Source organism: Oryza sativa, chromosome 6 (assembly GCF_034140825.1).
Source record: "Oryza sativa Japonica Group chromosome 6, ASM3414082v1".
In the NCBI taxonomy this organism is placed as follows: Eukaryota; Viridiplantae; Streptophyta; class Magnoliopsida; order Poales; family Poaceae; genus Oryza; species Oryza sativa.
The window spans coordinates 24,362,216-24,380,901 of NC_089040.1; the positions used below are offsets into that span (position 1 = coordinate 24,362,216).

At 39.8% G+C, this 18,686-nt stretch overlaps 1 protein-coding gene across 6 annotated transcripts; it reads left to right on the top strand.

Annotated features, from left to right (window-relative positions):
• The first annotated feature begins 11,336 nt into the window (after positions 1-11,336).
• LOC107277906 (glutathione S-transferase T3) lies at positions 11,337-16,062 on the top strand. Of its 6 annotated transcripts, none has more exons than XM_015785709.3 (4): positions 11,337-11,920; positions 12,654-12,927; positions 13,007-13,730; positions 15,764-16,062. In XM_015785709.3, exons 1-3 carry the CDS (start codon positions 11,520-11,522, stop codon positions 13,727-13,729), a joined length of 1,398 nt encoding a protein of 465 aa, XP_015641195.1. In that variant the 5' UTR covers positions 11,337-11,519; the 3' UTR covers position 13,730; positions 15,764-16,062. The 6 variants fall into 6 exon arrangements, with proteins under 6 accessions (XP_015641195.1, XP_066167919.1, XP_066167920.1 ...); XM_066311822.1 differs by lacking the exon at positions 15,764-16,062 and adding an exon at positions 14,256-14,401; XM_066311823.1 differs by lacking the exon at positions 15,764-16,062 and adding an exon at positions 13,971-14,133.
• Positions 16,063-18,686: the final 2,624 nt, after the last annotated feature.

Below are 18,686 nucleotides of genomic sequence, written 5' to 3' on the forward strand. Positions count from 1 at the left end.
GAACAACCAATCAATCATTCATGTGTCCTGCGATGGAAATCCAGATCGGCGAATGGCTCTCTGAAGATTGTTTTTCGATTCAGATTTTTTTTATTGAACTATACGGAGATCAGTGATCAATCCCTCTAGCTTCGCTGAAACGAATCCACCTACTCTCTCTCTCTCTCTCTCTCTCTCTCTCTCTCTATATATATATATATATATATATAGCGATAAATCACTAGTCACGCTAAAATGAAATGAATACACTCCTAAAACATGCTCAAAGAGACTATGGACAAAGGATAAATCCTGATCTCGCTACGCTAGTGCATACATAATTTTCGTGAACATCAGAATTTATATTCTAATAGATAGAATTATGCACCGCCACATCATCTGTGCTTCCTGCTTCTCTCTGAATATTAGTGGCATACTGGCATCGTAGGATCAATCAGGCTCTACCCACTCCCTCGCTTTATCGTGAGAACTTGCAGCTTTTGCTGGCCCATAATCGCAAAGAGATCGATGCTGGCCCATTGCAAATGGCAGCCGGGGCCCCTGCCTCAGTCACTCAGGGCCTAGGTCACTCTACTTCGGCTACAGTTGGATGATCTGTTCTCTCTTTTTACCTTTGGAGATTTATTATGGTGTTGGTGTGGGTCACTGGGTGCTCTGACACTCCAACATCTATGCTCCATGTTGGGACATTTCACTTTGTCCTGTAGCTCTAGCTAGTAACTAATCTAGATTTGTAGCTTGTTTCCCCGAAAAAAAAGAAAAATGTAGCTTGTTTAGGACTTCCCTAAAGAACATCAAGCACCCTCAAAATGTGTTTTGAGATTTAGGTAAAAAATGGTAGGGTTACATTGGGTTCATGTCATCTAAGTAAATTAACCATATTCAGATGCTAAGGGCTAGTTTGGTTCTCTACCTACCAATTCACTACCAATTCATTGGTAGTGTAAAAACCCATGTAAATTTTGGCACTATCAATTACTCCTAGTTGGAGGGTAGAATTCTCAATTTGTTTGGATTTAGATTGCTACCAAAAATGCCAAATCTAACTAGAGTATAAAAGAAGGTTTGGATTGCTACCAAACTGAGCTTGGGTATAGCCAACGATTTGGCTCCAATTCAAACGTACATGATTACTATTCAAGCTATCAAATGCTACTATTTGGTAGGGCAACAAACCAAAATGACCCCAAGTTTGCCTTTTACCACCGTCACCCACTCCTCTCACCTGAGGTTATGTTTGAAACACAGTAATTTTGTACACAACAATCTGATTATGTTAGAACCGCAACCAAGTGTTTGCAATTTTGATAATTTCGCTCCCCACCGGCAAGCACATATCGTGCCTGAAATTTCCGTTTTTTTTCTATTTTTTTGTGAATTTGGTCAAAGTTTATTCAAATTCATTCAAAATCTATTATATACTAAAAGTCCATTAAACTTCCTACAAACGCTCTCAAGTTGCCACGTGGCGCTCTAATAAATTAGAGAAAATCCTAGAAATTCTAAGAAAAAAGCAAAACATCTACCCTTGATTTTCACTTAAATTAGTGGGTCCAATATTATACACCGTTAGATAAAATTGATCTTAAAACAAACCAAATAATATGGGTCCCACCTCTCCTTTTTCTCCCGCGTGCATAGGTATAGGTCACGTACGTACATGCATGTGGACCTGTTGTTCGTACGCCTCCCTCCATTTTTTTCCTTTTTTTCTTCTTTTTTCCATTTATACAATTTGATATATATTTGTTTAAATAATAATAATTTAGAAAAAAAGAAAATACCATCATATAACTCTTTATAAACACAGGTAACTAAATTAGCTATGCAGACTTTGAAAATAAAATTTACACCATATTATATGTTAATTAGCTCTAAAATCAATAATGTAAGATAATTTACTAAATACTATTATTTTCATATAATGCACTATTTTAAAATAAAGCTTACACAATATTATATTGTGTACCTATCAAATAAACAATTTAAGATCTATATTAACTAATATATACATGTACTTAAACAGATAGACCCATTATTTAAATCATCGGATCTATTTTTTATTACTTTGGATTATTATTCTCAAATAATTCAGTGTTTTAAAATAAAATCTACACCATCACCATAATGTTGTGTACCCATTAAATTAACAATTTAATATATATATATATATATATATATATATATATATATATATATATATATATATATATATATATATATATATATATATATATATATATATATATATATATATATATATATATATATACACACATATATATTAACTAAGTTACATTTACACTAAAACCGGTGGACCCATTATTTAAATCATCGGATCTATTGTTAATAATGTCTAAAGTTCTCTTTTTGGCCCACTCCACAATGCACATCTGCACCTTTGCCTTTCGCACATGTGACAGAGTGTCGTGTTTGAGGCATCTTGGGTGATCACGACCGCTGCAGTGCTACCGTTGTTATTAATAGCATGAAAATAAAATTAAAGATGTGATGTAGCGAGAGAAGAATTAAGTACCGTGGAACACTTAACTCTGTTTAAGCTGAAATCGAGAGTTGATTAAATAATAATTATAATGTATTGTGTTATGTTGTATTTGCATTTTGTATTATTTGTTCGTACAGTTGAAAGAAATCATTATGTTATAATTGTGAGCACAATATTAACGAATATCAACAGAACTCTTACTAGGATAAGAGTGTTATAAGGGAGTTTAAGGCCCTATTTTTTCCCTGATTCCATCTTTTGAATTTTCGTTTGCACGCTCCATGCTTTCAAAGTTACTAAATGGTGCTTTTCTTAAACAACTTTTTAACTTTTCAGAAGTCAATTCATTCGTTTATAATCTCAAATAGCTATCACATAAATCAGATAATTCATCAATTTCAGTTGTCATATCCCCTAAAGTACATATTTTTTTCATGCGAGTCATGGTGATAAGTAAATTGGTGATCAACGCATAATCAAAGTCATAAGATAAATCTGTTAGAACAACTATGACCAATTGTAAATAGGTGTCAAAATTAATTGCTATTAATTAAACAACTAATGGCTTGCTAGCAACATATTTAATTTTTCTCTACATGTATATAAACATGGACGAAGCTAAAACGAATATGAACATACATCCCATACATATATATATTACATCTTAATATTCTAATTACATGTGGTAAGTCCACTAAAATTTCTTAAAATGCCCTCAAGATGTCACGTGGTGCTCTAATAAATTAGAGAAAATATTAGAAATTCTAAGAAAAAAAGCAAAGTATCTATTACTTGATTTTCACTTGAATCGATGGGTCCAATATTATAAACCATTAGATTAAATTGATCTTAGAACAAACTAAATACTACGAGGTCCCACCTCTCCACCTTTGGTACGCACCTACGTACGTGGGTACCTACGCTTCCCCACCCTTTTTTTTTTATTTTTCCCTTTCTTCTTTTTCTCCATGAATATGCTTCCCTCCCTTTCTTACTATATCATGCACCTTCACGAGACGATTTAATCTATTTACTTAAGAAAAAAATATGATTCAAAAGTCGTAAGTACTTAATCCATCTCCCACTCAAAAGCTTGCGAATGGACTTTTAAGATACCTTAACAAAAAAAATAGAACCCTTAAATTATTACAAAATAACAGTATCCGAACTTTAGTTTGCCCTTAATCTATGTGATAATTTTTTTAACAAACAATAAAAATCTTACCTTTCAATAATATATGTGCCCGCGCATACGCGCTGGCCACCTTCCTAGTTCATAAAAAAAATTAAAAAGAACCGACCAAAAATACCGAAAATTCTGAAATTTAGGTTCTTTTAGCCCCCACCGGCAAAAACCTTTGTTTCAAAATTGCAAACCCTGCCGGAAGCTCCCCGTTCTAAAAAAGATATAAGTTTAAACCTTAAAGTAAGGCGTGTGAGAAGCACAACTCTCATTACCACCTACTCCCTTCCCTCCGTACCATAAAAAATCAACTTATGGAGATGAACCTAGACAAATATTTGTCCAAATTCATCCTTAGAAGTTATCTTTTTTTGGATGGAGGGTGTATATGATTTGCGTATTCACGGACTAACCACGAAACTTTGAACGGCGAAATTGATATTTCTCTCTTCTCAATCATTGATCTACACTATGGCTAGATGCCACACCACAAGCTCTTGAGTGAACACCAAGCATTGACATTTTCCCTTGTTGCACCATATGTGGGACTCAAGTCACTCAACTCCAAGGGACCCATCTCCACCACTAAAAACTGCCAACTCCCCTGCATGACACCACACATCACGGCCCAAGAAATTTCTCCATCAGCCATTGCCATCACATCGCTGGCCGTTAACTGCATCCCTGCAAGCAAAAGCCATCCCTTCTCTCTCCATTGGATTCTTGCTTCTACTACTCCACGAAGGACCAAATTAAATCAATTCACACACTGTCTATCTCTCTGAAGCAGCCTGGTACTACTAGCAGCGATATGATTAGATCCTGGGCCTTAGTTTGTCGATCGTCTGAATTTTTTTCACAGTAGCTCAGCTGCAGGCATTTGCAACTTCAGTAAATTAATGGCAGCAGAGGTAGTAGTTACTGTAGTTAACTCTGATGGTTTCGTCGACGGCAACGACGTCGACGCAGGAGGACGAAAAGGACTAGACCTGGGCAGGCAGGCAACCTTGCCGTGCCCGCCATTGTCGACCATAGTGGGGGTGGTGGCCCAGCTAGCAAAAGCCCCATCTTGGATGCAGTCTCGGATGGCTGCTAGCCTGCTACACGTAGACACCACCACATCATCTTCGCCAACTATGCGCTGTTGCAAACTACTCGCTTTCAAATTACTTATCGTTTTAGCTTTGTCATATGTTAAACATTCATAACTTTAAATATTGATATATATATATATATATATATAATTCACTGAGAAATGTTTTCTTAACGATGTTAAACTATATGAGTTCTATAAATTAATGGTCGAAGTTAAAAATGTTTGATTCGAGATAAATCTAAAACGATAAGTAGATTGAAACGGATGGAGTAGTGCCAAGAATTCAGAGATAAGCCAGTGCTGGTAAAATATGTGTATAGGTGTTGTACTGCTACTAGTTGGTTGAGCACTTCTGAGCTTTGCAATTGCGCCCTGGAGCTGGAGCAGTATCTTATCAGAATCAGCAGCAATGGCGCCATCGCTTTCCTTAGTGGAAACATCAGGTTTTTCAGGTCACAGGCATGTAAACAAAGAACAATATATACTTTCTTTTCCATGGTTTAACCATCAGGCAAGAGTGGCAAGCGGCCATGCATGCGTCTAGTAGCAGCTAGTTTGATCAAAAGCTCAAAAGCAATTCTGCTTTGTGGGGGACGCGTTGTTCAGAGTTCAGAGCAGTGAAGGTGATGGAGGAGACCTCAATGGAGGGCCGGCCTCCTTTGGTCCATGCGTCCATGTCTCCATAGGGTACCATGGCTAACACCATATTATATGAGTGACAGTGGTATCATCAACAGGACATCTTATGTTCTCAACCCTCAAACATCGAGAAAGAGATTAGAGGACATGGAGGTCTTAGCTAGCACGCATCATAATGCAGGTATGTGTTAGAATTGGTGTTGAGTATATGAGTTGTAGTAGATTATTATTGGAGCTCAAATTGTATTATTTGTAAGTTTAGGGTAGTAAACGAACTTCCATCTAAAATTTAGGGATGTATTTGAACTTTTTCCTACAAACAAATATCATAGTTTTGATTGCATCATTTGATATCTTAACAGATCAATAACTATACAGTAGGGAGACTGTTTGATCCACAATTTCACAACAACGTGGAGTAGGAAAAAAAATCGATTTAGGGCTTCTTGATACGAAAAAATGATGGAATATGAGAAACACGTGAATTTGGTAAAGATGGTGTTTGATTACTTCATACGAACACAATACAACGGATCTAGCCAAGTGTCTTATAAGAAGGATAGAGCCGTAATAATGGCAGCCACAAGAATTTTGAATGGAATACTTCATTTGAACATATAAAAAAAGAGAGATAAAGAGACAAGTTGTATTTGACTTATCAAAGAAAATGTAAAACACGAGCTTTTATCAAATGTATGTTTGAAATACTAAAAAGCGGAGGAAAGAAAGAAATCCTACATGAATTTTTGAAATATATCCCTACAACCTAAAAGGGCTTCATAGTAATTTTTCCAACAGGTTTTCAATCCTTTGAAACTCCTAAAATTTCATTGTTTCCAGAGAAGACCTTTAAATATTGTATACATAATATTTTTTAAAAAAGGGTTCATGGAAGGTATTGTGAGGTAGAGATACGTACATTGAAAATGTCAAGCTTGAAAATACTTATTTTAGAAGATTTGTTTGGTCTATCTATGCTACTTCAAATATGCCACCACCACACTTTTCATTGGCGTGTAGGTCCACAATGCTGGTATTGTTGGTGTTTCATCCTATAGTTTTCTCGCTCTAGCTAACTCAGTAAGCATCCAAAAAATTGATGGCGAAAATGGCTAGATAAGTAGACATTTTTAGGCTTTGAAATAAATGCTAAAGGTTTGTTTTTTTTTTAAGATTTCGTGGCAACGCACGGGTAAATCAACTAGTAGTTTTTTTACCCACCATGAGAAACTGAGAATCAACATATAATAAGTCGTGCAAATGTAATTTCATTACTTAATAACATGCAGCAATAACAATTTACCATAAGATCATTTGCCGAAAGACAGGATTGTAGTATAGTGATCATTTGCCGACAGCGGCAGTACAGCAGTAGTAGTACGTATACTCGAATGTATCGGCACTTTGGCAGGTGAACAATGATCATACCGTCCTCTACTCACCCATACATATACAAACATCATGAATATACATACGGCCCCACATTTCGATTTTTCTGGTACTACTAGTAGTAGGTTGAGCCTAGGAAATGACGATATGGATTCCTTATATCTGGGTGGTCTGCAACCTTAATAATTACCATGATAACACCATCAACCTAATTGCTGTACTTTAGCCTCTGATTGCAATGATGAGGACGAGCAAGATTTGGATCATGGGAGAATAATCATAAATTCTCTCTGCCATGGCATTGAAGCTTTGCTATGATTTGCATGCTTGGTTTGATCTTTCTGGTGGGCCAGATTGGCCGTGCAAAGGACATCATCTCCATGAATGCACTGGAAAGTTTTGAGCTCTTGTGAGTAAATAACTTATTTTTAGTTCTGACGAAGAATCAAAAGATTTTTGAGACAAATGCTTTTGGTTACATATCTAAGGAGCTTCAATAATCAATCAGATTACCCAGACATTGGTGGAGTATTGTATAGCACACTATAGCTAGTGCTTGGTCTACTCATCTGCATAAGAGCAAGTTTAATAGTATAGCGAACTACTAATTCTAAATCATCTGTAGCCAATTTAATAGCCAATTCATACAATAGTTGTTTACTGTACTATTAATACCTGGTCCCACCCATCATACACACGTTGCATCTTGAAGTCTGTGCTGCAGCGGGCTACAGATCTATAGCCCGCTGCTCTTCTCTCTCATCTTTTATCTTTTTAGAATATGTTTATAGCTGGCTAATAGTCTGCTATTGTACCTGCTCTAACGGTGCGATTTTGGTGGATTTGTTTAGCTGGCATCTCATATGAAATAATTGTCATTAATTGTCAATATGTATAATTTTCTATTACATAGAAGATTATGCACATATACACACAGCATTACATGCTCGTACATCTTATGACACACACCTGAATGCATCCTTAACACATGCTCGAAGAGATAGAGTCCAACAACAAATATGTAAACTCATTAATTTTTATGCAAAGCACATCTACATCAGTAGACACCGTAATTTAAAATCCTAACGAGCCCACCACTTCATCACCTTACACTAGAGGAGAAGTGAGCTTTTGTACCGGTTAGTAACCCCTTTTTACCGGTTCTAGCAACCGGAGATAAAGTAACCGAGACTAAAATTTTTGATCTTTAGCACCGGTTGAAATAACCGGTACTAAATATGCATACGAAATAAAAAATGAGGGTTGTGGAATTCGATCTAAAGATCTCTCACCTCAGCTCTCACGCGCATAACCATTCCACCAACTCTACACATCTAACTAGGATAGAAATACTTTCTTTTATCTAACCCTGGAGACATCTTTTGTATATTTAGTCCGGTTGGTGTTACCAACCGGTACTAAAAATATTTTACCAATCGGAAGCAAAGATCCTCCAGCATTAATCTGGGGACTAAAGATATATTTTTAGTACCGGTTGGTAATACCAACCGGAATTAAAGGTGTTTTTGTGACTTTGACTTTTAGAACTGGTACTTAAAAATATCTTTAGTACCGGTTCTTAATTTAACTGAGATATTTATGTTTTGGGTAACGTGATAAAAGATCAGTTCTCCATTAGTGATATAAATGGTGCTTTCCTAACATGTGCAATTTTTCCTGTCTCCTAAGTTTGTACTTCCTCTGTTTCACAATGTAAGTCATTCTAGCATTTCCCACATTCATATTGATGTTAATGAATCCATATAGATATATATGTCTAGATTCATTAACATCAATATAAATATGGGAAATACTAGAATGACTTATATTGTGAAACGGAGGGAGTAAAAAGCATGTCACGATTTTGTGTTAAACATGTTAAGCGATCAAATCCGGCAACACAACACAATGAATATTGCTATGGACAATGATTTTAAGGTTGGGTGTACACTCAACAACTACAAATATCCTATTTTTAGTGTTTGGTGGGTTAGAGTTCAAAGATTTAAGGTAATTGGCTATTGGGGTAGAAGTGGTATGACGTAAGAGGCTACGAGGAATGGATTTGTTAGAGGAAAAGAAAGTCAAGACTGAAGTATTATATCCAGTTTGAGTATATACACATGTTACCTACCTACGTATATTGAATTTCGCCGTAAGTTTTCTGGGAAAAAAACTTTCAAATATAACTACAACTATACTAATTCCTATGTTTTTCATGCGCTTTATCCAAACAACAATTCCTGCAGTTTCCTATGTTTTTTCAATCCATAGGATTTAAGATGTTAATTAGGGCATTTGGGGAAGCACCAGTACACGAATATTGGACACATGTAGGTGAGTTTTCATTATATTTTAGTGAGATTAGGAATGTGCCGCCGGCTTTTGTCTCGTAGGGTATGTGTTTGGTGGGAAAATATCCTAGGCACACTCCATGCATACCAACTAGCAAATGTCACGAATTTTTTTTTAAAAAAATAGACATTTACTAAATTCTCATATTCAAATCCATTATATTTTAGCCATAAAAAAATTGAAAATCTAACAATTTTAAGGATAAAAATATGTCGGATTTTTTGACTTTTTTTACGGATAAAATAGTAATGAATTTGAAGATAAGATTTTACATGTAGGTGTAATACTATTGGAAGTATGTGTCCAATTTTTTCTAGAATTTTTTGTGCATTTGCTAGTTGATGTACACGGAAAACTTGTATGCATAGGATATGTTACTGTGTTAGGTGGTGTATTTGCGAGGGTGTGAGTGTAGCGCTACGTGTATAGTGGTGTGTCTGCGTGTGCGTCTATCATGCAAACAGAAAAAAAAAAAGATGTTATGGCATTTCAATCATGTATTTGTTTTCCTTGTTTCTGTGTGCTTCAGAATCTTGAGTTCCAAAAAAAAGCCCAAGAGTCTTCTCATGATTATGACAACAAATCAAATAAAAATCTAACTTGATCAAACTCGCTAAACATTAAGAAAAAAGTACGGCGAATTCTGAAAATTAAATAAACCTAACAGCCTCTGAAATAGAAAGATATTTTAGCTCAAAGATAGGGAACAACACTCCCAAAAATATTTTTGGAAGGATCGATGAGAGGTTCAACTGAAATGCATACGAGAAAGAGATAAAGAGTGAATCCACGTAGACATGACAGGAAAAGCATATCTCTCTGAAGTTCTGTCACGACCGAGAACTGAACGCTGAACAGTCACCGTATAGTGTCTGGGTGTGTTTAGTCGGGGAAAAAGGAAATTTTTTGCTGTCACATCGAACGTTTGACTGGATGTCGGAAGGGGTTTTTGGACACGGATGAAAAAACTAATTTTAGAATTCGCCTGGAAACCGCGAGACGAATCTTTTGAGACTAATTAAGCCGTCATTAGCACATGTGGGTTACTGTAGCACTTATGGCTAATCACGGACTAATTAGGCTTAAAAGATTCGTCTCGCGATTTCCTCTATAACTGTGTAATTAGTTTTTTTATCTATATTTAATGCTTCATGCATGTGTCCAAAGATTTGATGTGATGTTTTTGAGAAAAAAATTTGGGGAACTAAGCGGGCCCCTAGACGACCTAGAAAAGCTTTGGCTCTTTTCCTTTTGTTTTTGCACAACCCCAAGGCTGGCTGCGTGTGTTGATTTGATTTAGGACCAAACTTCCTGGGAGCAAGCTCCAAAATGGAGGACGACATGAACAAACTAGGTTAGCTTCGCCTTTACCACTTTACATAATTACATGTAGATGAGCATGCAGCTCACTCAGCAGTTGGGGGCCTGGGGCTAGTTTTTTTTGCATGCATAAAACAAGCATGGGTCATATGGGTGAGTGAAGTGAGTGAGTGAGCAGCATGCAGGTGGTACAGAGATTGTAGAGGAGGGGATCAGACGTTGGTGGGCCGAATCACTCCGCACGAACTGAAAATTATTCCACCATCAAAAGACCCCAGTCAACTCATCATCGACGCTCTCAACTCTAGATGGGCTCCCTTTCTCGTACGCTTGTCGGGGCCACGGGACAGTGACACCCTCTGGAGCAAAATTTGTACGGCATCGATCTGTGGAGCAAACTTTGGAGTTACCACGCATTTCGGCCGTTGGTAATCCGATGCAAGTTTGGGTCTTGCTATTTGCTACTCCCTCTATCGTAAAATATAACTAGTGGTAACCTTAAATATTAAAGACAGAATATTAAAGACAGGGATAAAAAAACTTTGTTGCCTTTTCAAAATAGGTGAGGCTTAAGTTTAGGCCAGTCACAATGGAGGTTTCACTGGTGTGTCATGCACATTTAATAGGGGTAAGACTGAATAAAAAATGATTATTTGCATGAAATGGGGATGAGAGAGAAGGAAAGAGTTTCATCCTGGTGAAACTCGTCAGCGTCGTTTCCAAGTCCTCGGTAACAGAGTGAAACCCCCGTTGAGGCCGATTCGTTTCATTCACCGGATCTCTTGCGTCCGCCTCCGCCGTGCGACCTCCGCATTCTCCCGCGCCGCGCCGCGCCACGCCTCCTTCCCGCGTGAACATTCCTCCTTCCCGCGCGAGCGATTCCACCATCTCCCCCGTCCGGCGCCTACGGAGTACACCGCAACCGGTCGCCCCAATCCGGCGCCTAGACCGTGACCCACCCGCCATCTTCCGCAAGACCGAATCCCCAACCCACCCACCATCTTCCGCCGCCCCCGTCCCCGTCCCCGGCCATGGATCCGTCGCCGGCCGTGGATCCGTCGCCGGCCGTGGATCCGTCGCCGGCTGCTGAAACCCGGCGGCGTGCAACCGGGAAAGGAGGCAAACAGCGCGGGGGCAAGCAACTAGGATTGAAGAGGCCGCCGCCGATTTCTGTCCCGGCCACCCCGCCTCCTGCTGCGACGTCTTCATCCCCTGCTGCGCCGACGGCCATCCCACCACGACCACCGCAATCTTCGCCGATTTTCGTCCCCGATTCGCCGAATCCGTCACCGGCTGCGCCGACCTCCTCTCTTGCTTCGGGGACATCGACGGCAAGGCCACCGCAACCACAAGGAGGAGGATGGGGACCAACATCGACCATTTCCCCAAACTTTGCATCTTTCTTTGGAAACCAACAAGACCCAAATTCATGGTACATGTATTTTCTTCTTTTTCTGTTACTTTCAACCTACGGTAACTCTAATTCATGGATGAGACTACTGCCATTGTGCAGTTCAATGCTTTTTCTTCATGTTATATTTCGTCCAGCTGTGAGTTATGGTTTGAAGATTGCTGTGGTTGTTTCATTGCTGAGTATGTGAAAGATAGATGGATGAAAGAGAGAATTATATTTTAGTCTGTAATCTTGCTCATCCAGTTGCTCATGTATGACCTTGGTTCTAGAATGTTGCCCTGACTGTATGCTTAATGTTCAGAGAAGTGATGCCTAAAGCAGTGAGATCAGTGGGATCAGATTAGCTATCGACATATAATATTAGCTATCTCAGTTGTGAAAGAGAGATGGGTGAAAAGGCACCCCTTGGATTAATTCTGTAGTATCAAATTCTGCACCTTGTCTGTCCATATGTTCTGCTTGGTTGGTGGGTGCAGTGCATTTGTAAAAAATAGTTTGCTTCTGATCCTTAATATATGTAACAGGGAATGAATTTTCACCCATCTCAGTTGTAAAGGTACTGTCTTGCTATGCAATATGTGTAAATTGACAAACCTGAAAATAGTCTGTTTGGAATTTGCAAAAGCAATTCGATAGTTTGGAATTTCCAAACCTCAGTCAGCAGTAGGCAATCCATTTTAGTTCTTGCTATGCACAAAAACAGTACACCTGATATGCTCATTTTAATACAACTTTTTTGTCTCTGTTACAGTTTGGTCAGGGGTTATCCTCCAGGAGGGTTTGTCAATTTTATTCAACAAAATTGTCCGCCGCAGCCACAACAGCAAGGTGAAAATTTTCATTTCGTTGGTCACAATATGGGATTCAACCCAATATCTCCACAGCCACCAAGTGCCTACGGAACACCAACACCCCAAGCTACGAACCAAGGCACTTCAACAAACATTATGATTGATGAAGAGGACAACAATGATGACAGTAGGGCAGCAAAGAAAAGATGGACTCATGAAGAGGAAGAGAGACTGGTATTCATCGGATACTTTTACATTTCCATATGTCTTTGTTTTGACTAATACTTGACAGGTCATTAACTGATTCTTGTAGGCCAGTGCTTGGTTGAATGCTTCTAAAGACTCAATTCATGGGAATGATAAGAAAGGTGATACATTTTGGAAGGAAGTCACTGATGAATTTAACAAGAAAGGGAATGGAAAACGTAGGAGGGAAATTAACCAACTGAAGGTTCACTGGTCAAGGTTGAAGTCAGCGATCTCTGAGTTCAATGACTATTGGAGTACGGTTACTCAAATGCATACAAGCGGATACTCCGACGACATGCTTGAGAAAGAGGCACAGAGGCTGTATGCAAACAGGTTTGGAAAACCTTTTGCGTTGGTCCATTGGTGGAAGATACTCAAAGATGAGCCCAAATGGTGTGCTCAGTTTGAATCAGAGAAAGACAAGAGCGAAATGGATGCTGTTCCAGAACAGCAGTCACGTCCTATTGGTAGAGAAGCAGCAAAGTCTGAGCGCAATGGAAAGCGCAAGAAAGAAAATGTTATGGAAGGCATTGTCCTCCTAGGGGACAATGTCCAGAAAATTATAAAGGTCCACGAAGACCGGAGGGTGGATCGTGAAAAGGCCACCGAAGCACAGATTCAGATATCAAATGCAACATTGTTGGCCGCTAAGGAGCAGAAGGAAGCAAAGATGTTCGATGTGTACAATACTCTATTAAGTAAGGATACAAGCAACATGTCTGAAGATCAAATGGCTAGCCACCAGAGGGCAATACGGAAATTAGAGGAGAAGCTATTTGCGGATTAAGGTGAGTTTTATAAACTGACCACTATTTTCTGAAATGTATGAATTCTGAAATTTATATACAATTGTGTAAACATGGAAAATTAGATAATGTATGCATGATGCACAACATGTGCGTGCAGCACTATTTAATGGCAGTTTCACAAGTGTGAAAACTGACCACTATAGTACTATTGTGGTGTGAAAACTGACCACTACTATTGTGGTGTGAATGCTACTGTGGTGTGAAAACTGACCACTATAGTTTCACATTCCTGGATGCAGCCCTCCTCTATATATATAGATACAGTCCTCATCTCTTCCTGGCATACACACAGCCCTCTTCTCTAATTCCTGGACGCAGTCCTCATCTCTTCCTGGCATAGACGCAGCCCTTCTCTCTTCCTGTTTAGTTCAACAACATTGAGGTGATCTGCCTTTCTTTGAAGTTTCTATCTTTTTTCACTGCTGTGAATGATTATTTCTCTGCTGTGAATGATTATTTCTCCAATCTTCCTTTGTTCACCTTCTCTCTTTCTCTGCTGTGAAGATGTCTGGAAATGAAAATCAGATTCCTGTGTCCTTGTTGGACGAGTTTCTCGCTGAGGATGAGATCATGGATGAGATAATGGATGATGTTCTCCATGAAATGATGGTGTTATTGCAGTCCTCCATCGGAGATCTTGAAAGAGAGGCTGCTGACCATCGTTTGCATCCAAGGAAGCACATCAAGAGGCCACGAGAGGAAGCACATCAAAATTTGGTGAATGATTATTTCTCTGAAAATCCTCTATATCCTTCCAATATTTTTCGCCGAAGATTTCGTATGTACAGGCCGCTGTTTTTACGTATTGTGGACGCATTAGGCCAGTGGTCAGATTACTTTACTCAGAGGGTAGATGCCGCTGGTAGGCAAGGGCTTAGTCCATTACAAAAGTGTACTGCAGCAATTCGCCAATTGGCTACTGGTAGTGGTGCTGATGAACTAGATGAGTATTTGAAGATTGGAGAGACTACTGCTATGGATGCTATGAAAAATTTTGTGAAAGGAATTAGAGAAGTATTTGGTGAAAGATATCTCAGGCGTCCCACTGTAGAAGATACTGAACGACTACTCGAGCTTGGTGAGAGACGCGGTTTTCCTGGTATGTTCGGTAGCATTGACTGTATGCATTGGCAATGGGAAAGGTGCCCAACTGCGTGGAAGGGTCAGTTCACTCGTGGTGATCAAAAAGTGCCAACGCTGATTCTTGAGGCAGTGGCATCACATGATCTTTGGATTTGGCATGCGTTCTTTGGAGTAGCAGGTTCTAACAATGATATCAATGTTTTGAGCCGATCTACTGTGTTTATCAATGAGCTGAAAGGACAAGCTCCTAGAGTGCAGTACATGGTAAATGGGAATCAATACAACGAAGGTTATTTTCTTGCTGATGGAATTTACCCTGAATGGAAGGTATTTGCTAAGTCATATCGACTCCCTATCACTGAGAAGGAGAAGTTGTATGCACAACATCAAGAAGGGGCAAGAAAGGATATCGAGAGAGCATTTGGTGTTCTACAACGTCGATTCTGCATCTTAAAACGACCAGCCCGTCTATATGACCGAGGTGTACTCCGTGATGTTGTCCTAGGTTGCATCATACTTCACAATATGATAGTTGAAGATGAGAAGGAAGCGCGACTTATTGAAGAAAATCTAGATTTAAATGAGCCTGCTAGTTCATCAACGGTTCAGGCACCAGAATTCTCTCCTGACCAGCATGTTCCATTAGAAAGAATTTTAGAAAAGGATACTAGTATGAGAGATCGTTTGGCTCATCGCCGACTCAAGAATGATTTGGTGGAACATATATGGAATAAGTTTGGTGGTGGTGCACATTCATCTGGTAATTATGTTTTTATTTTGCATTATTAGTTATCTATGGTACTAAGATATGTACAAGTTTCTCTAAATTGCACTAAATCTGTGGTTCATATTGGATATGTGTAAACTATGAATGTAGCCTGACTAAAACCATCATTCATGCTGAACTGGTTTTTGTTTTGTATATGCAGGATGAAACAAGGAACTAGGTTTCTGAACGCATTACGGACTGAAGGTTGAGGGGCAGAATGATCCACCCAGTTGCTTCTATCAGATCACTAAAGTTTCATTTCACTGTTTTATTTTGGACACTTGATGCTTGTGTGCATCCGATGAATGTTTAATTTGGTCACCTGATGCTTGTGTGCATCCGATGAATGTTTAATTTGGTCACCTGATGCTTGTATGCAGTTATCTATCTTATTTGTTAATGTTGCTGGTACTGAGGATTTTTAGAAGTGAAATGCACAAGTTGCTGTGTTTTTTGACTGATCCTTGTGTGCACTTGACGTTGTATGTGACAAATGATGGTTCCCAGTTGTGCACCTGATTCATGATTCAGTTATTCAGTTTAAATTGACGTTGTTTGTGTGCACCTTTTGTCAGTTAGCCAGTTACGGCTGGAAGTTGTGTAAGTTTGTGTGACGCCTGGCTACAGGATTTTGGGTACAAATGATCCCAGCAACTTGTATCAATTAAATGCTTTGCTTAGTCTTGGAAACGTCAAAGTGAAACCCCTCCACTGTGGGGATTGTTTCATAAAAGATTTCATTTGAGAGAAGATGGTATAATATTTTGGGTAGCCGTGCAATGACACTAGCCATTGTGACTGGCCTTAGACTAGTTAAAGCTATAATAAATACAAGGGGTAGTAGGGATAGTATGGTTAATTTAGGTTGCGTTCATTCTTTATACTTCCCAGCATGAATGCGTATAGAAAACGGAGCGGTCTATTAGCGCATGATTAATTAACTATTAGCTAATTTTTTTAAAAAAGAATTAATATAATTTTGTAAAGCAACTTTCGTATATATTTTTTTAATAAAATACCGTTTAGCAGTTTGAAAAGCGTGCGCACGAAAAACGGCAGGGGAGAGTTGGGAACCAGCTGGAACAAACACAGTCTTAGTGTGTAAAAGTCATTTTTTGTAAGTACTAGGTTTGCTATATTTCAAATGAAATTTAAACTCCAAAAGTTGTTGTATTTTGGGTCGGATGAAATATTTACAAGTTGTATATTAATATTTTAATACTTTTTTTACTCTAGTGTAGATAGTATCAAGATTTATGGTGTGTTCGGGAGGAGGGGTTGGGAACCCCTCCTCACCGGCACGCAAAACGAAGTACGTATTATTACATGATTAATTAAGTATTAACTTTTTTAAAAAATGGATTATTATGATTTTTTTTAAAACAACTTTCGTATAGAACTTTTTTGCAAAATACATACTGTTTAGCAATTTGAAAAGCGTGCGTGTGGAAAACGGGAGAGTTGGGTTAGGAAAATTGGGGAAAGAACCCAGTCTTATGGACACACCTAACTCTACTTCTGTCCTATTTAATTGTGCCTGACGTTTATCTCGACTCCACGCGATCACCTCATCGTTATCGAAGTCACTCCTCTTCACCAACTCCGACGAGATTCCTATGCCCAACTCTCCTCCCCTAACTTTGGCAACTTGCTTTGCTGGATATCTGTTGTCGTCCCTGATCAACCGCTTGTTTCTTGTTTTTCCCCACCACATCCGCCATCCATCACCCCTCCTTCGTCCCTACGGGTTTGATGATGACATCATGGTTTTCTCCTACTTCAATCATCCCTCTAAAGCTACTCTCACCGTAAATCTACTCCATCTCACCGCCTCTAACCCTAACTATCTAATCGAGTGAGATCTCACCATCTCTATCCCTCTAGAGTTCAGGTGTCATCCTCATCGTCAATGAGACCTCACCATCTCCATCCCTCTTCTTTTTTTTTCCTACGCCCCCGCTCTAGAGGTCAAAGACAATGCTCGGGGCACTGAAGATGTACAAAAAAGCATGTGAGTCTTTTTTATATTACCACTTATCGATGTTGAGTATATCAGCTTAAAAGCTACATCCTTCTCCTATTGAGTTGGAGTAGCCTTTTATTGTTTTCATTCTAGCTTATCACTCATAGCCAAAATTTTAAATTTTAAAAATTAAATTTAGACAGTTAATTTCGAGTTATTTTATCGAAGTTTTTAGCATCTACTTTTAAAATCGCTAGAAATCTTAACTAATTAAAATATTCGTAATTTTCCGTTCGCCACAAGACGGATGAAGGCGCCTTCGTCCGTCGGCGGTGCGCCTTCGCAGCCCCCAAATCCCAATCGCTCTTAGAATTGGATACAGGGAAATACTTTCTAAAATCGGCGCAACCAAAACTCAACCACTCTGTCACAAAAAATCAACCACAATCATCATAAAATCACAAAATACATCACAAAACTTCACAAAAATATACATAAAAAAAGAAGAACAACAACATACATCACAAAACATCACTTGCCTGCTGCCGGATCCACCCTCGGCCATCGCCACCGCGGCCCTCGGCCGTTGCCACCGCCGCACTCGGCCGTCGCCATCGCCACCCGATCCATCCGCGGTAGCCGCCGACGCCACCACCGCTGCCGGAGGGAGAAGAGAGGCGGCGGAGGGAGCCGCCGCTCCTTATCCGCCCACGGACGCCGCCACCGTCACTGGATCTGCTGCGGGAGGAAGACGAGAGGGGACGGAGGGAGCCGCCGCAGCTAGATCTGCCTGTGGCCACCGCCGGCGGATCTGCCACGGGAGGAAGGCTAGAGGGAGTGGAGGGAGCCCACCGCCACAACCCTCGGATCCGCCTGCGGCCGCCGCCAACTCTCCGCCATCGCCGCTGTATCCACCGCGGAAGGGAGGCGAGACAGGGCGGAGGGAGCGGCCGCCGGCTAGGGAGGTGAGATGGGGCGGAGAGAGCTGCTGTCGCCGTCCCCGCCGCTCGCGGGAAGGGGGGAAGGGCACACTACAACCACTCGGGGGGAGGGGGTGGAGGGCGCTACCACCGCTGCTCGGTGGGGGAGGTCGCCACCGCCGTCGTCGGTTTTCGATTGA